This window comes from Mesoplodon mirus (assembly GCF_964341445.2).
Source record: "Mesoplodon mirus genome assembly, chromosome: 16".
Taxonomy (NCBI): domain Eukaryota; kingdom Metazoa; phylum Chordata; class Mammalia; order Artiodactyla; family Ziphiidae; genus Mesoplodon; species Mesoplodon mirus.
The window spans coordinates 482,667-508,322 of NC_138992.1; the positions used below are offsets into that span (position 1 = coordinate 482,667).

The 25,656-nt window shown below is 59.2% G+C and overlaps 3 protein-coding genes across 14 annotated transcripts in view; 1 reads left to right on the forward strand and 2 right to left on the reverse strand.

Moving 5' to 3' along the window:
• Positions 1–19,227, forward strand: CPSF1 (cleavage and polyadenylation specific factor 1; the record flags this gene model as incomplete). 5 transcript variants are annotated; one of them, XM_082601545.1, is made up of 38 exons in its annotated part: positions 1–76; positions 157–315; positions 11,055–11,082; positions 11,175–11,317; positions 11,416–11,496; positions 11,594–11,745; positions 11,836–11,982; positions 12,132–12,271; positions 12,345–12,455; positions 12,540–12,633; positions 12,719–12,806; positions 12,878–13,000; positions 13,083–13,134; positions 13,218–13,312; positions 13,392–13,466; positions 13,547–13,627; positions 13,702–13,791; positions 14,003–14,113; positions 14,189–14,330; positions 14,416–14,594; positions 14,670–14,806; positions 14,889–15,063; positions 15,147–15,353; positions 15,423–15,512; positions 15,603–15,746; positions 15,830–15,982; positions 16,770–16,886; positions 16,979–17,069; positions 17,141–17,225; positions 17,294–17,435; positions 17,524–17,676; positions 17,753–17,929; positions 18,019–18,085; positions 18,155–18,202; positions 18,286–18,441; positions 18,559–18,647; positions 18,729–18,867; positions 18,959–19,227. In XM_082601545.1, the coding sequence occupies exons 2-38, from the start codon at positions 172–174 to the stop codon at positions 19,225–19,227; spliced, it is 4,515 nt and encodes a 1,504-aa protein (XP_082457671.1). In that variant the 5' UTR covers positions 1–76; positions 157–171. The 5 variants fall into 5 exon arrangements, with proteins under 5 accessions (XP_082457671.1, XP_082457674.1, XP_082457675.1 ...); XM_082601548.1 differs by having other exon boundaries at positions 13–315; XM_082601549.1 differs by having other exon boundaries at positions 18–315; positions 18,518–18,647; positions 18,959–19,081.
• On the reverse strand, positions 6,201–7,314 carry LOC309792182 (N-alpha-acetyltransferase 50-like). The gene has a single exon (XM_082601568.1). It carries the CDS (start codon positions 6,884–6,886, stop codon positions 6,377–6,379), a length of 510 nt encoding a protein of 169 aa, XP_082457694.1. The 5' UTR covers positions 6,887–7,314; the 3' UTR covers positions 6,201–6,376.
• The window catches only part of ADCK5 (aarF domain containing kinase 5), a 16,265-nt gene continuing 9,682 nt past the window's right edge, over positions 19,074–25,656 (reverse strand). For 2 of the 8 annotated variants that reach the window (XM_082601562.1, XM_082601557.1), the window contains exons 4-15: positions 21,547–21,622; positions 21,233–21,433; positions 21,003–21,143; positions 20,811–20,924; positions 20,602–20,733; positions 20,450–20,533; positions 20,289–20,370; positions 20,117–20,195; positions 19,934–20,025; positions 19,619–19,871; positions 19,415–19,531; positions 19,074–19,329 (exon numbers count right to left, since the gene is read on the reverse strand). In XM_082601562.1, coding sequence (XP_082457688.1) covers positions 19,224–19,329; positions 19,415–19,531; positions 19,619–19,871; positions 19,934–20,025; positions 20,117–20,195; positions 20,289–20,370; positions 20,450–20,533; positions 20,602–20,733; positions 20,811–20,924; positions 21,003–21,143; positions 21,233–21,433; positions 21,547–21,622 — 1,477 coding nt within the window. In that variant the 3' untranslated portion in view covers positions 19,074–19,223. Of the gene's footprint in view, positions 19,330–19,414; positions 19,532–19,618; positions 19,882–19,933; positions 20,026–20,116; positions 20,371–20,449; positions 20,534–20,601; positions 20,734–20,810; positions 21,144–21,232; positions 21,434–21,546; positions 21,623–25,656 lie in introns of those variants that run through there. The other 6 variants (XM_082601559.1, XM_082601555.1, XM_082601556.1 and 3 more) reach the window with 5 other exon arrangements.

Genomic DNA, 25,656 nt, shown 5'->3' on the forward strand with positions numbered 1-25,656 from the left:
GGCGCGCGGCTTCCGGGCCCTGCCGGACCGTGTTCGTTGCCGTACGAGTCCCCCGCCACCGGGCTCCAACTCCTAGGTGTGTGGCCGGCGGGCGGGCGGTCCTGGGGTCGTGCGCCGGCGGCCCGGCTCATCTTGTCGCCTTCCGGCCCTGTGCAGCCCGGGCTCGGCGCCATGTACGCCGTATACAAACAGGCGCATCCGCCCACCGGCCTCGAGTTCTCGATGTATTGCAACTTTTTTAACAACAGCGAGCGCAACCTCGTGGTGGCCGGGACCTCGCAGCTCTACGTGTACCGTCTCAACCGCGACGCCGAGGTAGGTAGGCCCGCTCCAGCCGCAGCGCCACGCGGCGAGGGGTGCCCGGTACAGACAGACAGGCAGGCCAGACGGGCCCCGTGGTTGGTTGTGTCCAGAGCCCGTTCTCTTCGCTGCCACGTTCCTCGACCTCTTCCCACGCCTGGCGAGCTCAGAGGCCTGCCCTGCGCGTCTCATTTGCTCTTTCGTTTTTTTAGCAAATTACATGAACACCTGCTGTGTGCTAGGTGGTAGCGATGCAGTAGTGAACAAAACCTGCAAAAACTTGGGGCAGGAGGACACCCGCTGACCAAATGCACACGTGCGAACACACCTGTAGACACACTGCAGCCTGCAGAAGGGGCAGCTGAGGAAATGGAGGAGAGAATGAGTGATCAGAGGAGCCTCTTTTAGGCAGAGTAGGAGTTTGTTGGGGGAAGAACTTTCCTGGCAAAGAGAACAAGGCTGGGTGTAGGTGTGGGTCGGAGGTCGGTAAAGTGTGATGAAGCCATCAGTAGAGATACAGGGGTGCTTTGGTTGCCGGAGGTGTGAGGCTTGGTCCAGGGGGACTTCTTGCAAGAGGCGGCTTCTCATCTGTTCTTGAAGGGGGAGTAGGAGCCGGGAGTAAGAGCCAGGCGCAAGGATGGGGAGGGGGTAGGTTTCAGGCAGAAGGAAGGCCTGTACGCAGGCGTGCGCAGGCCAGAAGTAATTGGGGGGGGGAGGGGTTGGACTGGGGTGCAGAGTGGAGGTGGGGTGGGAGGGGTTGTCGTCTGCGGGGCAGCAGGTGGTCAGAGCCAGAGGGCAGCCAGAAGGACGCCGCCTTCCTGGGCACCTGCCTCAGGACATGGGTGTTTGTTTTGTGTTAAACGTGTGTACTGTTATACTAATTCACACGTGACAATGCAAGCAAAATATAGAAGGATGTGAGAGCTTTGCGACTGAATACGTGTCATTAAAAAATCTTAGTTTAGGGCTTCCCTGGTGGCGCAGTGGTTGAGAGTCCGCCTGCCGATGCAGGGGACGCGGGTTCGTGCCCCAGTCCGGGAGGATCCCACATGCCACAGAGCGGCTGGGCCCGTGAGCCATGGCCGCTGGGCCTGCGCGTCCGGAGCCTGTGCTCCGCAGCGGAAGAGGCCACAACAGTGAGAGGCCCGTGTACTGCAAAAAAATAAAAAATAAAAAATAAAAATCTTAGTTTAAGCTTTCACGATACAGCAGTTTTGAGGTCAGTATTTGGCTTTTGTCAAAATTGCAGTCAAAACTGAAAAAGAAATTTTGCAAATAAATATATATGGTTCCACACTGTATAGGAGGATCTTTGCTGTTACTAAATCTGAGACTGGTTTCCAGTCAACTTTCAGAGACAGATTGGCAGTTTTTACATCGTTAACGTGTTTTACAGATGGGTTCACAGCGTCTTGGGAGGGGTTGGTGAGCGCCGCCCTGGTGGCGCTCTGGTTCTGGTTGGGGGGGCAAACCACACGCTGCCAGCACGTCACATGCTGGAGGCGAAAGTGCCTGCACCCCCCAACAGGATGGGATGGAGCCAGGCGTGGTCTAAAGCCCCCCTCCTTGGGCAGGTGAGATTTGAGTGGGCGAGGAGGATGGTGTGGGGAGAAGAGCTTCCAGGCAGAGCCCAAGGTCCCAGGGCAGCAGGGGCCCGTGTTCCGGGACCAGCCCAGCGGCAGAGAGGGAGGGAGGAGGGAGCCGGTGAGAGCAGAGGGTCAGAGGGGTGACGGCCCGGGGGTGGGGCATTGGCACCGCGGCCTTCTGGGCCACTATGGGAGCTGAGCGGTGACTTGAGGCAGACGGGGAGTCAAGGTTCGGGCAGAGGAGCGAGCTGACCGGACGGTGTCTCCGGGGCCGCTGTGGCCGCTGTGCGGAGGAGCAGCGGGTGCTAGAGGTGGCAGGAAGCGCTTGGGTCAGGACGGAGGGACGTGGGGATGTGGGGTGGGCAGGGGAGAGGAGCCCAGGGCGATGCCGAGGCTCTTCAGGGTCGAGGCTTTGCCTGGGTTGGAATTTCGGTCTGAGCGCCTGCAGGGCGCCTGCGGGGCAGAGTAGCCGGCACCTGAGAAGGGAGAAGGCTGCAGGGAGGGTGTGGGGACTGGGGTCAGGAGCTCATCTTGGACATCGTAAGAGTTACTTGTTGCTGCATCACAAGGTGCCCCAAAGCTCAGCAGCGTGAAACAGCGGGCACTGCCTCGCAGGGTCTCGGGGTCAGGAAGCCGGGAGCGGCCCCGACAGGGTCTCTTGGGGCTGCAGTGAGACGTCGGCTGGGGTCGCCGTCCTCTGAAGGCCCCACTGGGGTTGTGTTTTCTGCTTTCTTTCGAGGCGTCGGTTCCTCACCGTGCGGCTTCTCCACAGGGCTGCTTACCACGCACAGCCTCCCCCAGGACGACTCAGGCTGCCGGGTTGGAAGCCCCGGTGTCTTTTGTAACCTGATCTAGAAGTGGTCAGGGCCACGTGGACCTCCCAGCGCAGGGAGCCGCTGGGGCCACCACAGACCCTTTGAAGTGCTCACTCCACAGCCAGAGTCGATGTCCAGGAGGGCTTGGGGGCTGGAGCTGGAGTCAGGGTCTGCAGCCTGTGGGTGGTGTTTAGACGTGGTAGCAGCACGTTGCGATCACCCCGAAGATGGCCCCTGGGGCGCCCCAGCATCCAGGGGTAGGAGGAAGAGAAGAAGCCGTGGATGAGTCTGGAGCGGCGTGGTCAGGGAGGGGGCAGCCAAGCCAGAGAGCGTTCTGGCGGCCGAGGGACGGCAGCATTTGGGGACCTGATAATGGGTCCCGTGTTTCTGAACCTTAGGTGGGTCCTGAGGCCTGGAGGCCCCTGGTGACCCCGACGAGGAAGTCTGGTGGCAGGCAGGGGTGCGGGCCAGTGAGGCCAAGAGCCTAGTGCAGGAGGAGGGTCAGTACCAGTGGGCAGAGACAGCTCCCTGGGAGAGGTTTGCCCAAAGGGAAGAGAAGAAATGGAGCAGAAACTGGTAGGAAGAGCAGGATTTTTTTTTTTTTTTTTTTTTTTTACCAGAACATCATGTAAGTTTATTTCAGATGTAACAGCAATGTTAAAATCAACAAATTTAAATCTTAACTGCACCAAGTAAACTCAGCTATTTAAGTATTTTTAAAGTTATTCCCTCCAAAAAACTGAGGGAGCTTTTCTTTTCCACCCCATATGTCATGGTTTCCCAATAATTCTATTTTTGGAGGACTTTCAATTGATGAGTAAGCCGCTTTGGGGATATCTCAGAACTTCTTTCCCCAAATGAAAACTAATCTGGACAAATTATATATTGCATAGATTTCTCTGCAGATTCTTTTCTTTAGAACCTAAATGCAATTACCATACAATATAATGTTTATCTATTTGCCCTACAGAAAAAAACTATCTGCCCTGAAAAATATGATGGATATATCCTGTGATCTTCCAGTTAATAGAATTGTTTTACCTCAACAATAATTTTTATCAAAATAACCAACTGAACATGGGACATTATTTCAGTCTTTACTGACTCACAGGCACACGAACTAGTGCCCAGCTTCTACCTCTTCTACATCCTCCTCCTCCTCCATAAGTGGATGGAATTATTTCATGTACGTTTGATGTAGGACAATTCACCCTTTACAAACACTTACAATTTAGGTTAAAGTCAGTGACTAGTGTGGAAAAAGAAACACTAAAATGATAGGGAGCCTACACACTCAATTCAAAATTTAATATTTTTTCCTCCATAAATAATATGTACTTAATTGTCATGAGGCAGCTATTCGGTTTTCATTAACCACATTCAGGGATACATTCATAGGACTGATTAGATAGTCCAGGTGAAATGGTTATAGAAATAGAGGCAGTGTCATCTCACAAAACTCATTTATATATCAAAATCTATTCTGATATGCGAAGTTTACAAAAAGGCTGAATCTTCAAACTAATTATGCCTTCTGTAACTCAAGCACTCTTCTCTTGGCAAGAGCAAGCTGAAGCTTATCCATGAAGGTAAAGGTGCTTAATGCTAAACTTCTTCTAAGCTTAGATTTGGACTGCTTAAGAAACTGATACCCAAGAAACCAGCATGGTCTTTCTACATTTTTACTATCTTAAGATTATAACCCTATAAACTCATTTATCAACTATCTTCCTTTTCTATATTATTCTTGGCACTCAACTAAGACTGCTGAAGTCTATTGTACCTTGTATTTTTACATTCTCAAATAAGAACTTAAGATTATAAAATGTGCATAAACATTGTGTAAAATAATTGTGTCATTCAACATATCTGAAGAGATGAAAATTTTATGCCAGAATTTACATAAGAGGATAAATATTATGAATCAATCTTCCTTTTAAAGTCAAATGACAGAAAATTCAAGCTCTGTGCATTGTTTTAAAGTCTAATGAAAACATTTCTTGGGCCACCAGTATTGGCAATGTAGAAAATTTTAAATATTGGAGATGGGATTATGGAGGAAAACATGAAAATTTCAGATGTCTTCTATCTTACAAAAAGTTATCGACCCGTCAAAGCCACTCCCTATGTGCCAGGAAACGATCTGGCATAAACCAGTCCTGTCAGTAGAGGAGGTCACAGTGACATTTGCGTTATGAACACTTCTAGACTTCTACTTTTTCCAAGAATAGAAGCAATATGTTTAATAATTCCCCCACCCCCAAATCCTTAAACTCAGTATCACAGGCACAGAATGTAAGCAAATCTGGGATGTTCTCCAACAGATAAGCAATTAGCACAGCTATGTTATTCTCAAAAATACTGTCTAGATATTCCTTCCTCTAAAATCAAATGCTCAGTGGCCACACTTCTAACCGTCTGCATTAGCTGACATTAAATGCATTTATTGTACCACAAGTCCATCTAAGCTTCCTTTTAGGTATTTTTTAATATGTCCAAGAGACAGCACCTGCTTCAGGTTTATTTAGGGGCATTGACCTATAAGGACATCAACTCCATTTTTAAGGTCTGACTAACTATTGTGGATTTACTGAAGAAAAAGGACAGGAGAAAAAAAAGCAAATCACAACAAACCTCTTTAGGTCAGTTAAAGGCCATTATCTCTAGCTGGGATATTAAACAAAATTAATCTCACCAGCCCACACTCCTAAAGTTAATGCCACTTCTAACAATCAACAGCAGGAAAAATAAACCTGCTAACAACCAGCTCACTCATTAGCAAAAAGCAGTTTAACTCAAATGCTGAGACCGAAGTATAATACTACCTACTCAGACTGTCCCAACCACCGTCAGCCACCAGCGAGGAAGGAAGAAATAACTGCTTAACAGAACAAAATAAACTTAGTATTTCTTACAAGGATAACAATGGTCCAACTCCTGAGATAATACTCAGAAGGACAAAAGGTGGAGTGAAGGCAATGTATAGGGATTAGTATCCCACAAAATCTTGAAAACCCCAAAGTACCACAAACACACTAAACTTGTCTATGAGTCAGAGAACAAGATATTGCTGCTGCTGCTTCTTGTCCTTTGAAATATACAATATTTTGTAGGCTCTGCCCTTCAATGTGAAAGCAGGACATTAAAAAAAAAAGGAATTGACACTCAAGTTTTTGGGACCATATATCTTAACTGTGAAACTAAACAGATCTATACCTTCTCCTTCCTACAATCAAACCACCTCACAAAAATAAGAAAACTAAAACAATCCAAACATGATTAATAAGTCCTTAAAAGTTTAAAACTTTTAGGGCCTCCCTGGTGGCGCAGTGGTTGAGAGTCCGCCTGCCGATGCAGGGGATACGGGTTCGTGCCCCGGTCTGGGAGGATCCCATATGCCGCGGAGCGGCTGGGCCCGTGAGCCATGGCCGCTGGGCCTGCGCATCCGGAGCCTGTGCTCCGCAACGGGGGAGGCCACAACAGTGAGAGGCCCGCATACCGCAAAAAAAAAAAAAAAAGTTTAAAACTTTTAGAGGAAAGGGAAGGAAGTTTTGAAAGGAGGAAACACAAGAACAAGGAAGGGGGAAAAGTTTAAAAGAAAAGGCGGGGGGGAATCAATGGGCCTCTCTTTTATTTGGCGACAAGCAAGTGCAAGAAAGTTCATCTGTAATTTGTTCAGTTGTCTGTCTTTTGCACATCTGCGTTCTGGCCAGAAGGGACTTTGAGGTTTTTCTGCAGCACGTGAGCATCAGCGGGCTCTATCCTCTTATAGTAGTTCTTCTTTGTCTCAATAATCTCAAAGCCAAACTTTCTGTAGAAGTCAGTTGCAGACTCATTGCTGATCTGGACATGCAGATAGATGTTGTCAAAAGTGCCATCTTTTTCACAGATGTTTAAGACATGATTTAACATTTTAGTTGCTACTCCTGGCCTTCCGTATGGTGCCAGACATCCTAGTGTCACGATGTAAAGTCTCTTCTGATTCTGTGAAGGATCCACCCTACAGCATACTGCGCCTGCTGCAGTGTCATTGAAATAGGCAGGTTTTGCTAGCTCGCCAACCCCCAGCACATCTTTATAGAACTTGTCATTGTAGCTGACTGGAAAGATCACCTGGTTTAGTCTCTTCAACTGCTTAATATTGTGTGGTGTCACATCTCCCAGCTCGATCCGGCTACCTTTCATCTTCCCCGCCTGCTGAGGCCGTTGTTACCACCGATATCAACGCCTTGTCGCCGCCGCCCTGAGCTCTCCGCGCCCTCAGCTTGGGCCACTCCACCCCGCAAGCCGGCCTCCTCGCTTACGGCAGGGAGGTGAGGGGGTGACGGAGGCCGCGAGAGTCGAGCGCGGCCCTGCGTCTCCAGAGGGGGCGGGGGTGCCTCCCGCCGCCGCGCTGCTGCCGCCGCTTCTCCCCACGTGCACACGGGGCACTCGCCTCCCGCCCTCCGCCACCGCAGCCGCGCTGTGACCTTTCACCCCGCCCCCTCTGCGCGCCGGCGCGTCGAAGAGCAGGATCTTTTAAGGGGAGTGAGACGGCACAGTCTGCTCGTGCTCCGAAGGGAAGGAGCCGCCTGTGCAGGGCCCCCGGCACAGCCCCACTCTCAGCCCACCGAGATCCAAGGGAGCTTGCACGCCTCTGAAGGGCTGTGAACAGTTCCAAAGAAGATCCTTGACAGACCAGATGCGGCTGCAAAGCCTGAAGCAGATACTTGCTCCCCGGCCCTTCATAGGAAATTTGCCAACTCTTACACCAGACTGGAGTGAGTGGGAGCCGGAGATGGAGTGCGGGCTGCGGTGGGGTCCTCGGGTGGTTGCAGTTGTTGGGGGCCAGCCTAGTCACTGCTGCGGGACAGCCCGCCCTGGAGCTTCAGACAGCGCTGTCACCAGGGTGGCACACAGCTGTGGGCGGCTGGGAGCTTGGATGGCACAGCAGGGACCGTGGGGACGCCTGGCCTCTGCTCTGTGAGCTCTGGGTCTTGTCTGGGTGACTCGAAGGGCATGTCTCTCCCCTTTCTCTCCACGTGGCCGGCTTGGTTTTCGTGGCAGGCGGCCTTGAGGTAGTTGAGCTTCTTACGTTGAGGGAAGCGGCCGGTCGTGGCCAGGGCCAGACCCTGGGGCCACAGCGTCCTTTTTGTCACTGACTGTCCTTCAGAGCACCACCCCCAGCCTGGATTCAAGAGGGGGTGGAAAGCCCCCTCTGGAGGCTGTCTTCAGTCTGCCCCAAGGAGTCAAGTGCAAGTGCAGGGGCTGCCGTGGTGACAGGAGGGAAGGAGAGAGTGGGGAGCAGGTGGGGGTGGGGTGGGGCGTGTGCCTGGTCCCTCAGTCCTGGGGGAAGCAGACCCCACGCAGCTGCAGGAGCAGCAGGTCTCGCTGCTTTGCAGGGCCGGGCAGCTGTGACCTTCGGGAGGAAAAGAAAGTGGATAGCACTTGCTTGAAATTAAGCACAGTCTCAAATAAATAGAAAATGTATCATGGATGGGAAGTCTCAATATCGTAGAGATGTCATACCCTCTTCAAATGAATCCAAAAATCGTGTCCTTTTTCTCAAAGTTGCCATAAGACTTCTTGTTAGATTTCATAATCTTGATTCTCAGATTTACATGGAAGAGCCAAAACTCAAGAATGTATAATTTTATTTATTTTTAAGAATTTCTAAAAAAATTAATTTATATTTTATTTATTTATTTTTGGCCGCATTGGGTCTTCGTTGCTGTGCGCGGGCCTTCTCTGGTTGCGGCGAGCGGGGGCTACTCTTTGTTGTGGTGCGCGGGCCTCTCATTGCAGTGGCTTCTCTTGTTGCGGAGCACGGGCTCTAGGCGCATGGGCTTCAGCAGTTGTGGCGCACGGGCTTAGTTGCTCCGTGGCATGTGGGATCTTCCCGGCCCAGGGCTCGAACCCGCGACCCCTGCATCGGCAGGCGGACTCCCAACCACTGCGCCTCCAGGGAAGCCTGCATTATTTGCTAATTAGCTAATACCTTTGAGGCCACAGCAGGTCTCTGTGGTTTATTACAGTCTGGCTCCACTGAGCTTCCCCAAAGCACAGAGTCCTTGTGAGCCTTCATCCTCGTGGCCACCACGCTTTGCTCTCTGGGCACAGGTTTCGCTCCCGCGTAGGCCAGAGGCTCTGCAGAGCATCACTGTTGTGAGCACTGCGGTTTTACATAATTTCAGACCCAGAAAAGTTGCAAAAGCACAAAGATTTCCTGTGTATGCTCACCCTGAGTCCCAAAGGTGAACACTGTGCCGTATCTCTGTCTCTTTTTCCTGCACCTGGAGGATAAGTTGCAGGCGGGGACCCCCTGGCTCCTAGAGGCCAGCATGTCACGTGCGTTCAGACAATACCAAAGTCTCTGCAGAACCACAGGCCAGTGGTCTGAACCAGGACGCCGGTGCTGGTGTGGTTCAGGCCTGGGCACATCTGGCCAGCGTGTCCTGTGGTGCTCCTCAGTGCAGTCATTGGATGCTGGTGTAGGTGGCTTGGTGGGGTGAGCAGCCTGCCAGCTTTCCCCCTGGGATGTTGGGACTTGGAGACCATAAATGCCGTCTTACTGCTCAGACCTTCCTCTTCCAGTTTCAGCAGCAGTGATTGTGTTTGTCACCATCACCATGGATGCGGTGCTTTTCCTGACCCCACCCTCTCTGCTACCTTCTTGGTGGGCTTTCCTTTCTCCCCGTATTCATTCCTTTCTTTATAACACCACAGGCTCACGGATTCTTATTCTATTCAGTAGGTTGTAGTCTTCTTTTATCCTCTGGGGTCTTCAGCCTGAAGACCTTCCCTTAGCAATTCTTGAAGAGTGTTTCCGCTGTCAGGGAACTTGTTCCACTTTTGTTTGTCTGCACATGTTTTTATTTCAACTTCCCTTTTGAGGGATATTTTCATTGGGTTTAGAATTCTAGGTTGACTTTTTTCTTTCATCACTTTAAAGCACTGGCTTCTGTAGTTTCTGTTGAAAATCAGTTTGTTTTTAAAAATATTTATTTATTTGTTTATTTATTTTGGCTGCACCGGGTCTTACTTGGCGGCACGTGGGATCTTCGTTGTGGCATGCGGGCTTTTTAGTTGTGGCATGCGTGTGGGATCTTGGTTCCAGTTCCCCGACCGGGGATCGAACCAGGGCCCCCTGCATTGGGAGTGTGGGGTCTTAACCACTGGACCACCAGGGAAGTCCCTGAATATTAGTTTTTATGAAGGTGTTGTCTCTTTCTGCCTCTGGCCACTTTTATGATACTTGCCTTTGTCTTTGGTTTCCTGTCTTTCAACTGTGATGTGCCCCTTTGTATTTACCCTGCCTAGGGACTTGCTGGCTGGCTTGAATCTGTAGGCCGACGCTGCTTATCGGAATATTTTTGGTCATTTCTTCAGTTACGGGTTCGTCCTTTTCCTTCCTCCATCCTCTGTGTTGCCAGTGGTGTGTTAGACCATTTGATTATGTCCCTGTGTCTCTTAAAATGGATTTACACTTTTACTCTGTGTCTTGCGTCTGTACAGAACTGCAGTTGGTCTCTCTCTTGACCTTGTGTCTGGCGAGGGGAGAGGGTGTCCAGGCCTAGTCCTCATTTCACATTGTAGTTCACATGCGACACTTGTTATAGATTTACTGTGGATGACCTTTATTTGGTTAAGGAAGTTGTATTCTTGGGTTAGTAAGAATTTCTATCATGAGTGGGTCTAAATTTTATCAAATGCTTTTCATATCCATTGAAAACAATACATGATTTTTCTCCTTAATTTTGAGACTTTGGTTGATTGTAGCGATGGGCTTTCTTGTGGTAAACTGACTTTGCATGCCTGGAATAGCAACTTGGTTGTGGTGTAGTATCCTTTCAGATGCCGCCAGGCTCACTTGGAGACACCCTCCTGCCCTGGGGAAGGTAGTCGATAGGACACAGATGGGGCGAGGGCCATAGCCCCATGTTGGGGTCACCGTCACGCCCAGTTTGGGCTCAGGGGTGCGCCCTGCATGTCAGCAGAGCCGGGGTTCCTTCTTCATAGCAATCACGTGTCATTGGCAGCTGGTGGCAGCCATGGCTGGGCCCAGGGTGAGTCTGGGGTGGGTTGGGGGTGCACAGAGAGTGCTGTCCATGCTTTGACCCTGAGCATCCCGTGTCGGGACGGCTGCTGGGGAAGCTGGGTGGGGAGCTTCCTGAGGAGGAGCCCTGGGGCGGGCTGGGGACCCTAGATGCCAGTGTGAGTCTGTGGCACGGCCGTCTCCAGCAGCGTCTGGTCGCACGCTCCACTGTGGCGAGCCCCGTGGGGCTCCTGGCTGCAGGGCCGGCCTTGGGTGGTCTTCTCCTGTCCCTCCATGGGGTGGGCCCCTCACTGCCCTCCCTCCTTCTCCCTCCTACAGGCACCGACCAAGAATGACAGGAGCGCAGGTGAGTGAGTGCAGGGTGGGTGCCTGGCCACACACCTGGGGGTTGGCGGCCGGGCCCTGGGGCCCAGATCCCTACCCACTGGCTCTCTGCAGAGGGGAAGGCCCACCGGGAGCACCGGGAAAAGCTGGAGCTGGTGGCTTCCTTCTCTTTCTTCGGCAATGTCATGTCCATGGCCAGCGTGCAGCTGGCGGGCGCCAAGAGGGATGCCCTGCTCCTGAGCTTCAAGGACGCCAAGGTGGGAGTGGGAAGTGGGGGGCGCGGGGGGGCAGGCGGGGGCGGGAGCGGAGCGGTGGGGCTGCGGTTGGCGGCCCGGTTCTGACCTGCCGCCCCCAGCTGTCGGTGGTGGAATACGACCCGGGCACCCACGATCTCAAGACCCTGTCTCTGCACTACTTTGAGGAGCCTGAGCTGCGGGTAGGCCTAGCCCCGCCCCCTGTCCCGCCCCCTGTCCCGCCCCCTGGCTCCCTGTGGGGTCCCCTGCCAGGGCCTGCCTGATGCCTCTCCCCTGCAGGACGGCTTCGTGCAGAACGTGCACACGCCGCGGGTGCGCGTGGACCCCGACGGGCGCTGCGCGGCCATGCTCATCTACGGCACGCGGCTGGTGGTCCTGCCCTTCCGCAGGGAGAGCCTGGCCGAGGAGCACGAGGGGCTCGTGGGTGAGGGGTGAGTGCCCGGGCGGGGGTGGGGGGAGGCGCTGCTGAGCCGGGGTTCCCCTCCTTGTGCCCCTCCCCAGCTGAAGCCCTTTGCCCCCAGGCAGAGGTCCAGCTTCCTGCCCAGCTACATCATTGACGTGAGGGCCCTGGACGAGAAGCTTCTCAACATTGTCGACCTGCAGTTCCTGCACGGCTACTACGAGCCCACCCTGCTCATCCTGTTTGAGCCCAACCAGACCTGGCCTGGGTGAGGCCCTGCGCTGCTGTGGCCATGGCTGTGGCTCTGACGGGGGGCGGGGAGGGAGGGAGGGAGGAGCCGGGCGAGTCTCAGTGGGGCGGGGCTGGGGACTGACGTGCTGTGACTGGTCCCCTGGCCGACTGCTGTCGTGGTCCCAGGCGGGTGGCCGTGCGGCAGGACACGTGCTCCATCGTGGCCATTTCGCTGAACATCACGCAGAAGGTCCACCCCGTCATCTGGTCCCTCACCAGCCTGCCCTTTGACTGCACCCAGGCCCTTGCCGTGCCCAAGCCCATAGGTGAGGTGGGGCTGCTTGGAGGGGGTGGGTATGGAGAGCGCTGGGCCCCACCCACCAGCGTGTCCACCTCCAGGCGGGGTGGTGGTCTTTGCTGTCAACTCGCTGCTGTACCTGAACCAGAGCGTCCCCCCCTACGGCGTGGCCCTCAACAGCCTCACCACCGGCACCACTGCCTTCCCCCTGCGTGAGTGTCGGGGTGACGGGGCCGAGGGGTGAGTGCGGGGGGAGGGGCGGGAGGCTGCTGGGTCCAGCTGACTCCCCACCACAGGCACCCAGGAGGGCGTGCGGATCACCCTGGACTGTGCCCAGGCAGCCTTCATCTCCTACGACAAGATGGTCATCTCCCTCAAGGGCGGCGAGATGTGAGTCTCCCCCTCCAGGGAGCCCCGTCCTCTCTGGCGGGTGGTGTGGTCCCCCCGCGCCAGCTCAGCGTGTCCCTCCCCGCAGCTACGTGCTGACGCTCATCACGGACGGCATGCGTAGCGTCCGCGCCTTCCACTTCGACAAGGCCGCCGCCAGCGTTCTCACCACTAGTGTGAGTGGGGTCTTGGGGGGGCGGCCCCGGGTCCGGGCTGGGCCCCGCCCTCACCCCCGTCCTGCCTTCAGATGGTCACCATGGAGCCCGGATACCTGTTCCTTGGCTCTCGCCTGGGCAACTCCCTGCTCCTCAAGTACACGGAAAAGCTGCAGGAGCCCCCGGCCGGCACCGCCCGAGAGGTTGCCGACAAGGTAGGTGCGGGGACTGTGGGGACGCTGCCCTCCCGTGCGGGGCGGCCTCGGGGGGCTGCTCACCACCCCACCTGCCTCACAGGAGGAGCCGCCCTCCAAGAAGAAGCGCGTGGACGCCACCGCGGGCTGGTCAGGTGAGGGCCGTCAGGTGAGGGCCGAGGGCGGGGGCTGGACTGGGCAGCCAGGTGGGCTCAGGTGGCCTTTCCACATGCTGTAGGGGGCAAGTCAGTGCCGCAGGACGAGGTGGACGAGATTGAGGTGTACGGCAGCGAGGCCCAGTCGGGCACACAGCTGGCCACTTACTCCTTTGAGGTGAGCCTGGGCATAGAGGGGTCGCCGCCCGCTGGCCCGCCTGCCCCGCCCGCCCGCCTGACCACTGCTGTGCCCGCAGGTGTGTGATAGCATCCTCAACATCGGACCCTGTGCCAACGCCGCCGTGGGCGAGCCCGCCTTCCTCTCGGAAGAGGTGCCCGCTCGGGGGCGAGGTGGTCGGGGGCAGCTCGCACAGCAGGGAGGTGCCGTCCTCACCCCCGGCCCCCCATGCAGTTTCAGAACAGTCCCGAGCCAGACTTGGAGATCGTGGTGTGCTCCGGCTACGGGAAGAACGGGGCCCTGTCAGTGCTGCAGGTGTGTGGGGGGCAGGGGTGGCGCCTCCTGGCGGGGCCCGGGTGCGCTTGCTGACACCCCTCACGTCCTTCCAGAAGAGCATCCGGCCCCAGGTGGTGACAACCTTTGAGCTTCCTGGCTGCTACGACATGTGGACAGTCATCGCCCCTGTGCGTAAGGAGCAGGTAGGTGCCCCCAGGTGGGCGAGGCCTGGGCGGTGCGGTGCCCCGTGTGGCCGTCCACCTGGCCCGTGGCGGGGGGCCCGGAGGCCACCGGTCCCAGCACCGGGCTCTGCCGTGCAGCTCAGGCGGGCTTGGCCACGGGCTTGCTCTGGCTCGGCGCTCCAAGCACCTGGGGCTGGGCGGTGGGCTTCCTGCTCTCCTTCTGCCTTCACAGGAGGAAAGCGCCAAGGGGGAGGGGGCGGAGCAGGAGGCCAGCGCCCCCGAAGCGGATGACGATGGGCGGAGACACGGGTTCCTTATCCTGAGCCGGGAAGACTCCACCATGGTAATGGGGCCCGCCCAGCAGCCTGGGGCGGGGGGGCCGCTGGTGGGGGTGCACCTCACCCGCCGTCACCCACAGATCCTACAGACGGGGCAGGAGATCATGGAGCTGGACACCAGCGGCTTCGCCACACAGGGCCCCACGGTCTTTGCCGGCAACGTCGGGGACAATCGCTACATCGTGCAGGTCTCGCCACTCGGCATCCGCCTGTTGGAAGGAGGTGGGCTGGGCCACGCGGGCAGGCGGGATGGGGTCCGGGGCTAGCGCGTGCCGACTGCCCTTTGCTGACCAGCCCGTGTCCGCAGTGAACCAGCTGCACTTTGTCCCCGTGGACCTGGGCTCCCCCATCGTGCAGTGCGCCGTGGCCGACCCCTACGTGGTCATCATGAGCGCCGAGGGCCACGTCGCCACATTCCTGCTCAGGAGCGACTCGTACGGGGGCCGCCACCACCGCCTGGCGCTGCACAAGCCCCCGCTGCACCACGTAGGCGCCCTCCTCCGTCCCCGGGGCCGGCCGCCCCCCGCCGCTCCCCCCCACTGAGCCCCGCTGTCCCCACAGCAGTCCAAGGTGATCACGCTCTGCGTGTACCGGGACGTCAGCGGCATGTTCACCACCGAGAGCCGCCTGGGCGGGGCCCGTGACGAGATGGGCGGCCGCAGCGGCTCAGAGGCCGAGTGCCAGGGCTCAGAGACCAGGTGCGTGCGGGGCTGGGCCGCAGGCCGGGAGCGGGGTCCCTGGGGCAGGCTGCCTGTGACCGACGTATCTGCTGGCCCCCAGCCCCACGGTGGATGACGAGGAGGAGATGCTCTACGGGGACTCGGGCTCCCTCTTCAGCCCCAGCAAGGAGGAGGCGCGCAGGAGCAGCCAGCCCCCCGCCGACCGGGACCCCACCCCCTTCCGGGCTGAGCCCACCCACTGGTGCCTGCTGGTGCGGGAGAACGGAACCATGGAGGTGGGTGGCGCCCCGTGTCCAGCGTGGCCCCCGTCCCCTGCTCGTGCCCCGCCCCGCCCGGCTAACTGCCGCTGTCCCCGCAGATCTACCAGCTCCCCGACTGGCGGCTGGTGTTCCTGGTGAAGAACTTCCCTGTGGGGCAGCGGGTCCTGGTGGACAGCTCCTTCGGCCAGCCCACCACCCAGGGCGAGGCCCGGAAGGAGGAGGCCACGCGCCAGGGCGAGCTGCCCCTCGTCAAGGAGGTGCTGCTTGTGGCGCTGGGGAACCGGCAGCGCAGGCCCTACTTGCTGGTGAGTGCGGCCCCGCCCGCGCCTGGGCTCTGCGCAGCGCCCGCCCCCTGACGACCCGCTCGCCCCCAGGTGCACGTGGACCAGGAGCTGCTTGTTTACGAGGCCTTCCCCCACGACTCGCAGCTCGGCCAGGGGAACCTCAAAGTTCGCTTCAAGAAGGTGCAGCGCCTGGGCCGTGCTGGGTGTGGGGCGGGTGTGGAGCAGGGGTCGGGGGAGGACGTGGCCCTCACGGCCGCGGTGCCCCGCCAGGTCCCGCACAGCATCAACTTCCGAGAGAAGAAGCCAAAGCCGTCCAAGAAGAAGGCAGAAGGCGGCAGCGCTGAGGAGGGTGCTGGGGCCCGAGGCCGTGTGGCGCGGTTCCGCTACTTTGAGGACATTTACGGCTACTCTGGGGTAGGCTGGCGGCTCCGAGGGAACCTGGGCTGCGGCCGACAGGGCTCCGGCCCCGGCAGCCTCCTCACGCTGCCTGCCCCCAGGTGTTCATCTGCGGCCCCTCGCCCCACTGGCTCCTGGTGACCGGCCGGGGGGCCCTGCGGCTGCACCCCATGGGCATCGATGGCCCCATCGACTCCTTCGCCCCATTCCACAACGTCAACTGCCCCCGCGGCTTCCTGTACTTCAACAGACAGGTAGGGTGGCCCCATGCGGCCCAGCCTGGCTCTCTGACACTCGCCGATGCTGCCCAAGCAGGACCAGGTGCTGGGGCCCCAGAAAAGAGGCCCTCAGTGGCTCGGGATGGGGGCACCCTGGAATGGAGAGTCGGGGTGTCCAGAGGGTGGTGGGAGCCAAGGCCGAGTTGGGGAAGTCGGGACTGGAGGCTGTAGCCCACAAGGGCACCCGCCTGGGCAACCAGGGTCCAGTCACTGCTCTGCTGGCTTGCACCCCAGCTCTGCCCCTTAGAAGCTGTGTGACTGGGTGAGATGCTCACCCTCCCTGAACCTGAGTTTCCTTACCTGTCACCAAGGTGTCAGCCCTCTGAGGACTCAGTGATGGTGACGTGGTAGGTGCTTTGTAGGTGCTGGCGCGCTTAGAACCGTGGGCGGAGGAAACCGGCTCGGGGCCCCGGCAGGGCACCCGTGCTTGTTTGTGCAGACCCTGGCGTGGCCTGTGTGTGTGCCGCCCACCCTTTGCCTGCGGCCTCCAGCACCCCCTGAGCCTGGCTCCTCCCTTGTCCCGGCCCAGACCACAGCTGTGGCCAGTGTCCCAACCCTGGGCGAGCTTGGCTGAAGGGATGGGAAGCCCACAAAGCACAGGACAGTGGGCCGTGGTCCCTCCAAGGCCTTGCCTGGACACTGCGGTCCCTCGCCACCCATTCCAGCAGAGCTGAGGGCTGACCCAAGGGAGCCCTTGGAGGCCTGGGTTCATCGGCTTGGCCTTGGGGTGTGCCAGCCCTCGCTAACCCCCTGCCCCACCCAGGGCGAGCTGAGGATCAGTGTCTTGCCTGCCTACTTGTCCTACGATGCCCCGTGGCCCGTCAGGAAGATCCCGCTGCGCTGCACGGCCCACTATGTGGCTTACCACGTGGAGTCCAAGGTCTGACACTGCCCCCCCGCCCCACCGTGCCCGGTGCCTTTGGGGCCTGGGTGCCCGGCCTCTGGCGTGTGACACCCTCCCCGCCCCCCCAGGTGTATGCTGTTGCCACCAGCACCAACACGCCGTGCACCCGCATCCCGCGCATGACGGGCGAGGAGAAGGAGTTTGAGACCATTGAGAGAGGTGCGCGGCGCCCCGGGCTGGGCCCGTTCTCGGGGCCGCCCTCCCTGACTGTCGCCCCTCTGTCCGTGCAGATGACCGTTACATCCACCCTCAGCAGGAGGCCTTCTCCATCCAGCTCATCTCCCCGGTCAGCTGGGAGGCCATCCCCAACGCCAGGTGAGGCTGGGCCCACGGTGGGGCTGGTGTCCCGGCCTGGGCTGCTGTCCTGACCTGGGCTGGTGCAGGATCGAGCTGGAGGAGTGGGAGCACGTGACCTGCATGAAGACGGTGTCGCTGCGCAGCGAGGAAACCGTGTCGGGCCTCAAGGGCTACGTGGCCGCCGGGACCTGCCTCATGCAAGGGGAGGAGGTCACGTGCCGAGGGCGGGTAAGCGGCCGGCAGGGGGTGGGAGGCAGGCCGTGCCCAGCGGCCTGCACGCAGCCCCTGTGAATCACCCACCCACCTTCCCTGACAGATCCTGATCATGGACGTGATCGAGGTGGTGCCCGAGCCCGGCCAGCCCCTGACCAAGAACAAGTTCAAGGTCTTGTACGAGAAGGAGCAGAAGGGGCCCGTGACCGCCCTGTGCCACTGCAACGGCCACCTGGTGTCGGCCATCGGCCAGAAGGTGTGCCCCTCTCCGCCCACCCCAGTGCCCACCGCTCACTGCCCACCACTCACCGCCCACCCCTCCCACCCCCCAGATCTTCCTGTGGAGCCTGCGGGCCAGCGAGCTGACAGGCATGGCCTTCATCGACACACAGCTCTACATCCACCAGATGATCAGCGTCAAGAACTTCATCCTGGCCGCGGACGTCATGAAGAGCATCTCGCTGCTGCGCTACCAGGAGGAGAGCAAGACGCTGAGCCTTGTGTCCCGGGTACCGAGGGGCTGGGCTGCACGGCAGGTGGGTGGGTGCTGCCCCAGGCCCACCCTGACGTCCGTCCCTCCCTCCCCTCCCGTCCTCAGGACGCCAAACCCCTGGAAGTGTACAGCGTGGACTTCATGGTGGACAATGCACAGCTGGGCTTCCTGGGTGAGCACGGGGGCTGGGGTCCCCGGGACCTCGCTGGGGCTGGGGCTGACTGTGGGCTCTGTTCCCTAGTGTCCGACCGTGACCGCAACCTCATGGTCTACATGTACCTGCCAGAAGGTGAGTGCTCCCTCCACCCTCTCCTGGGCAGGGGGTCGGGCATGGGGCCGGGCAGGCGGTGACCTGAGGTCCCTCTGGCCCAGCCAAGGAGAGCTTCGGGGGCATGCGGCTGCTGCGCCGGGCGGACTTCCACGTGGGCGCCCACGTGAACACGTTCTGGAGGACCCCCTGCCGGGGCGCTGCCGAAGGGCCCAGCAAAAAGTCCGTCGTGTGGGAGAACAAACACATCACGTGGTTTGGTGAGTGGGGGGCGGCGGGGGTTAGGGTGGCAGCGGGGCATGGGGGATCCACGGGGCTCACAGTGTGTCGCTTCAGCCACGCTGGATGGGGGCATCGGCCTCCTGCTGCCCATGCAGGAGAAGACCTACCGGCGGCTGCTGATGCTGCAGAACGCGCTGACCACCATGCTGCCCCACCACGCCGGCCTCAACCCGCGTGCCTTCCGGTGAGCCTGCCGCCCCGCCCCCCTCTGCCCCCCACCCTGCACCTGTCCCGACTCCTCACTGGCTCTGTGCCCCCCGCCCAGGATGCTGCACGTGGACCGGCGCGTCCTGCAGAACGCCGTGCGCAACGTCCTGGATGGGGAGCTGCTCAACCGCTACCTGTACCTGAGCACCATGGAGCGCGGGGAGCTGGCCAAGAAGATCGGCACCACGCCCGACATCGTGAGCCGCGCGCCGCCGCTCGGTCCCTCCATGCCCGGCCCCTGCACGCCCCGCCCCTGCCCCCCGCCCTCACCCACCTCTCTCCCCACAGATCCTAGACGACCTGTTGGAGACGGACCGAGTCACTGCCCACTTCTAGACCCCTGGATACCGTCACTTCCCCCACCCCCCTTTTGTACAAAACACGAAGAAAAACATTTGTCTGATTTGAGAAGAGCGTGTGGTCATTGCAGGCCCAACTCCAGGCCACAGTCACTCCAGTGCCCCCAGGTCTTTCTTAGGCGTCTGTGCCTTGGCCCTAGCCGGGCCCTCAGCCTGCGGGGGGGCGAGCTCTGTGGTCCTCCTGCCGGGGCTCCCTAGGTCTCCAAGTACTCGTACAGCTCCTTGGTCTTGGGCATGAGGCCCAGGTGGACCAGGACTCGGACCAGGAGGGCAGTGATCCGCATCGACAGGGTCTCCAGCCTGGGGTGGGGGAGTCAAGGGGTTGCAGGTTGGCGAGGGGGTGGGCCCTGGCTACCCGCCCTTCGGACCCCGCGCGCCTTCTCACCTCAGGGCCACTTCAAACTTGAACGACTCCCAGATGACCCTGATGTGGCGCAGGACACTGGCGCCATAGACGTTCTGGCCCGTGGCGCCCACCAGGCGGCTCCAGCCCCGGACTGCGCTGCAGAGAGACCACCGACCCCCAGGCCGTCAGCCCCGCCCCTCCTGTGCATGCGTGGAGTGGAGGGTGGAGGGGGTGGGGGCGCACCTCTGGGCCATGAGGAAGTAGCGGTCCACCGGGGCGCCCAGAGCGGTGTTGATGGCGCGCACGGTGTTGAGGTTGCGCAGCACCAGCAGCATGGACCGCGGCAGGGCCTTGAGCACCGCCATGACCTCCTCGAAGTGTGCCCGCGCCATGTCCTGCATGTAGGCCGCCTCCTCACGGCTCAGCAGGTGTGAGCGCCACAGCTGCCCCAGGCGCACAGGCCGCTGCATGAGCACCTCGGAGAACAGGAAGTAGTCTGGGGGGGCCTGAGCCAGGGCTGTGCACTCTCCCCGCCTCACACCCACCCCCCGGCCTCACCTTGCACCCCGAGCTCAGCTGCGTGCGCCTTCATGGCAGCCTCGTCCCTCAGAATGACGGCCCGCCACAGCTGGCACAGGGCTGACCGATCCCTGGGGGGCCCAGCAATGAGCGGTGTGCGGGTGGGGGAGGCCGGCCTGCAGGGCGGGGGGTGCCCACCCAGCCCGCACGCCCCCAGCTTACTTCTCATCCAGGAACTGGTACAGCCCGTGGTCCAGCAGCACCAGCTGTCCCTTCCCATCGGGGCCTTTCCGCACCAGAACTAGGGACAGGGCGCGCCGTCTCACACCGCCCCACCCTGACCCCTGACCCCTGACCCCAGACCCGACTCCCACCCCCTCAGGCCTTTTCCTACCATTGCCAGGGTGGGGGTCAGAGTGGACGAAGCCTGTGTAAAATATCTGCTCGGCAAAGGCCTTGATCAGTTTCTCTGCTATCTGGGGAGAGGAGGCCACGTGCCATCATTCTGGGCCCACGGCACACGTACCCTCCCCCGCCCCGGCACACGGCACTCACGTCCCGCACCGCCAGCCCCATGGTCTTGATGGCCTCCACGTCGTTGACCTTGCAGCCCTCACAGAATTCCGCCGTCAGCACGCGCTGGGAGAGGACAGGTGCCTCAGCTCAGCAGGCCTGCACACCCCCGCCCAGGAAGGGACCCAGCCCACCTTGCTGGACACGTCCCAGTGCACGCGTGGCACCACGACATAGCGGAAGTGCTGCAGCTCCCGCGCACAGCGCTCGGCATTGCGGCCCTCGTTCTCAAAGTCCAGCTCCTGGGCCAGGGTCCCCTTCAGGTCCTGGGGGCCACATGGGAAGCTGGAGGTCCAGCTCAGAAGGCGGCCCACCCCCGGCCCCCTCGGGCCCCCTCGGTTACCTGGAGGACCCAGCTGAAGCCGAAGCTGGGGTGCATGAGCTCAACGAGCTGCAGCAGGAGCTCCAGGGTGTGGATGTCGCCGTCGAAGCGGTCCCGCAGGTCGATGTACTGCACCTGCACGGGAGGCTGCAGGGAGGACTGGCCACTGGCGCCCGGGTGCCCCCCGCGGCGCCCCGCGGGGGCCCCGCGTACCTTCACGGCCACCATGGTGCCGTCGTGCAGCCTGGCGCGGTGCACCTGGGCCAGGCTCGCCGCCGCGATGGGCTGGTAGTCAAACTCCTGGAAGAGCTCGTGGGGCGGGGCCTGGAAGTCTTCGAGGAACAGCTCGTCCACCTGGCAGGACAGCGGGGTGGGGTGGGGGGCATGGCTCGGAGCAGCCTGCGGCCGCTCCCTGCCTCCACACTCCCGCGAGAAGGGCTCACCTCCTGGAAGCCCCGCGTGAGAGCCCTGTCCTCCAGCACCCGCAGTGTCTTGATGTACTCAGGGGGCAGCAGGTGGTTGAAGGAGCACAGCCCCTGGCCCAGCTTCACGTAGAGGCCCCCGTTGCTGATGGCCCCAGCCACCAGGGCGTCGGCCGCCCGCTGGTGACATGCAGACATCACCTCCAAGTACCCCGGGCTGTTCTGGCCACAGGTATAGAGGGAAGAGATGGGGGCGGGCGGGCACCTCCACCTGGGCACCCCCATCCCCCCAGGCCGCAGGCCAGGACCAGCCAGGCCAGGACGCAGGAACAAACCTCCTCCACCCCTCGCAGGACGACATTTGTGCACCACCAGTAATCCAGGGAGATCTGCAGGCCGACCCTCAAAGACCTGTGGGCAGAGGCTGCCCTCAGCCCCAGCGGGCACTCACCTCCGATCCCCGCCAGCACCCCGGACCGCCGTGAGCACCTGGCAGGGCTGCCGGGCTCTCGGGGCTGCGTGGCCAGCGGGTCAGTCTCAGCCGCTGGGCTGTGGACTGGGCAGCCTGCATCCACACCACCCCTCAGCCCCTCACTGTGCACCCAGGGGCGCCTGGGACAGGAACGGGGGCCTCGGGCCCCAACAAGCAGGCGTGCTCTTTCCATTCTTTGATAACACGTGTTACACTAGGAAATCCATCCACGAGCTAGCACAGCTGCACCGGCCGCTCCGTCTGTGGACATGCCCTCGCTCAGGCCCCCCGCACCACTGGCCCTGTCTCCTCTGCACTCCGACTGGAGTGGACAGGAGCCCCTGGGGCTCAAACCCCAGAGCTGGGGCCTGCTCTCCCAGCTGAGGGCACGGCCCCGGGAAGTCCCGCAGGCCCAGGCCTTCTGGTGTGGGCAGGGGTCCTCGCTCACTCCCATGCCCCAGGCTATGGACAAGGCGGCCCTGGGTCTGGAGAGGGGAGGATCCAGGACCAGAATCCAGGCCTCCAGTGCCGCAGACCCCAGCCCCTCAAACTGTCATGAGCAGGGTGTGGGGCTCCTGCTTCTCGGGGCCCCGGTGCAGGCCGAGCCTCTGCCCGCCCCAGCATGTCCTGTTCCAGCGCCTCCGCCACGAGGGGCCAGGATGAAAAGGTGGGAAGGAAGAGGCTGCCAGATCCTGCAAAGGCTTCCTGCCCTCCCAGCAGCTGTGGAGACCGGTGTCTTAGAGCAATGAGGTCAGCCCAGACAGAGTGCCACGAACCGGGTCTGTCCCACCCACCCCAGCCTGACACAGGAAGCAAACAGGGCTGTCTGTGAGGCAGGGTGAGCAAGGAGACAGGATTTCTCTGAGCACCCCGCGACCCAAAGAGGAGCTGCCCTCCTTCCTGAATAATTCGTCCAAAAGCTAATGCAAGGTCTGCACAGGGGTGAGGGTAGGGGTGCAGGTGAGGGCAGTGGGGTGATGGCTATACTCGGGTGGGCTAGCTAATAAGTCAGTAAATTAGGGACAAGGGGAGCCGGGCTTCTCCCAGTTGGAGAAGGAGTTACAGACACAGAAAGGGAGAAAACCAGAATGACCCGTGTGGGAAATGAACAGCGGGTTTGCCGTCGATGGCTGGCCACAGAAGCAAACATAGGGCCCTGGGCATGTGTGCTCACAGCCACACACGTGCGCATGCCCGCAGCCCTTGTCCATGGAGGAGCCTGGGGCAGACAGCCCAGAGTGGCGAGCACACCGGCATCCTCACCGTGGCCCCTGAGCCCCTGCTCCATCCCGAAGAACCATCAGGAGACTAGCTGCTTCCATGGCTAAGCCTGGAGTGACTGTGCCGCCAGCAGGAGTAAAATGCTCAAAGGACAGAGGGCGTTGGAAGGGTTGCGAGATGCTATTGATAAAAGCCAGGCTCACCAGCTCTGCTGTACGTTTGAAACAATTTACAGTCAGATGCTGGAGATTAAAAGAGAGGGGTCAGGGGCTTCCCTGGTGGCTCAGCGGTTAAGAATCCGCCTGCCAATGCAGGGGACACAGGCTCGAGCCCTGGTCTGGGAAGATCCCACATGCCGCGGAGCAACTAAGCCTGTGCGCCACAACTACTGAGACTGCGCTCTAGAGCCCGCAAGCCACAACTACTGAGCCTGCATGCTGCAACTACTGAACCCACGCGCCTAGAGCCCGTGCTCCACAAGAGAAGCCACTGCGGGCCTCCCTGGTGGCGCAGTGGTTGAAAGTCCGCCTGCCGATGCAGGGGATACGGGTTCGTGCCCCGGTCTGGGAGGATCCCATATGCCGCGGAGCGGCTGGGCCCGTGAGCCATGGCCGCTGAGCCTGTGCGTCCGGAGCCTGTGCTCCGCAACGGGAGAGGCCACGACAGTGAGAGGCCCGCGTACAGCAAAAAAAAAAAAAAAAAAAAAAAAGAGAAGCCACTGCAATGAGAAGCCCGCACAGCGCAACGAAGAGTAGCCCCTGCTCACCGCAACTACAGAAAAGCCTGCGCACAGCACTGAAGACCCAACGCAGCCATAAACAAACAAGTAAACAAATAAGCAAACAAGTAAATAAAATATATATATATATATAAATATAAATAAAATATAAATAAATATACATACATACATACATACATACATACATACATACTTTGGGCCTTAGGGGCAGCCTCAGGAGGGTGAGGGGGGCATGGCTGCCGCTCCAAGGAGCTCTATTTATAGAACAGGCAGCACCTCTGACCCTTGTATTTGCCACAGGGCCAGAGTTTGCTGACACCCTGTCGTACAATATTATGGCCTATCTGCCCACAAATATGTCAAGGTCGTCATGTGACGAAGAATTAACATTACCCAGCTCCTGGGAGGTGCCCCTAAACCCATGAGATTTCCTGGACACCAAAGTGATGGAAGCATCTGAGCCGCATAACAGCCTTGACGGTTCACACCAGTGAGGGGCTCTGCCAGCCGGAAAGGACAACCACGGGGTTAGAGTTCAGGGTCTTCAATCAATCAGGGCTGTGAGATGAAACTCTGGACACCAAAGCTTGGGGGTGACCCACGTGTACTGTCAGAGGGGGATGAGAGGCGGGGGATGTGTCTGAGGACATGGAAGTTCCGAGGCTGGGAGCCTCCCAGACCTCACTTCACCCTGGGCATCTCTTCCTTTTGCTTATTCCGACTTTATCTTTCTGCTAAGATAACACCATAATCATAAGTACAGTATTTCCTGAGTTGTCCTAGGGAACTATCAAAACTGAGGGTCTGTGGGGACCCCCCAATTTGTAGCCAGTGGTTTGAGGTGAGGGAAGCCATGGGGACGCTGGAACCTGCAGCTGGTGTCAGACACCCTGGGCAAGCGGGGGTCTGGGGGGCCATGCCCTGACCTTGAGTTTAGCCATGAGAGCTGAGGAGACAGTGAGGGCTCTTCCAGCCTGGAGACTAGACATGGGCCCAGGTGGGATCTTTGTGTTGAAAAGGTTGTTACTGGGGCACCTGGTAACACAGGGTCTGAGGGTTAGAGGGTCACAATGTATCAGTTTCCCGATTGTGGCCGTGGAGGAGAATGTCCTTGTTTAGGAAATAACTCAAGGTTTCAGGGGTAATGGGGCATATTGACAACTTATTTGTCAATGTTTCAAAAATAAAAAAGTTCTTTTATGTTATCAGTCCAACTTCTTTGGACATTTGAAATTGTGTCCAAAAAAAGCCCACAGGATTTTTAAAAGTTAAAATTAAGTAAGGGGTGGGGGCAGAAATGGACCCCGATGCCACCCTCCACCACCCCAGCCCCTGCGAGTGAGCCCGGGTGCATGCGGTACGTTCTGGTCTCCCCTCCCACAGCAGGATGAGCCCCGCTGCCCTTGGGCGAGCTGGTCCTGAATTACTCACCACCCACGCTCCTTCCTTGGGCCCCTGCACGTACGTTGCCCTGTTACCCAGGACGCACTGTGGGCCCCGAGGTCTCCAGGGGCCCCGTGGTCACCCTGCGCCCAGCCAGGGATGCTCCATCAGGCCTGCCTGTTCTGGCAACTGTTAGGGCTGAGAGCTGACGAGATCGCACAGATTGTTGGGAAAATAGTTCTAGCTCAGCCTCTGAAAGCAAGCTGTGAAAATACCCTTTTCGGGAGGGAAGTGGAGAAGGCAGGGGTATACCAAGTCTGCCATGGGGTATCTAATGCTGGGAAACAGCAGCATGTATGCAGCAGAAGGTGAGACAGCCCAGACTTGCTCAGTGTCATCTTCAGAACGAGGCTGCTTGGGGACAGTCCCCCACTGGTCCTGTGCGGTCCCTCATGGTGGAAAGCCACAGGAGAGCCAACCCCAGGCTCTGCCCTCATCAATCTCTAGGCTATGGAGACTGGGAAACCCTGCAGGACACAGAGGCCACTGCCTAGAACCTGCCCAGGAGGGCAACTAGGAGCTCCAGGCAAACCCATCAAACAACCACCCTGGAAGACGGCGTGGGCGCAG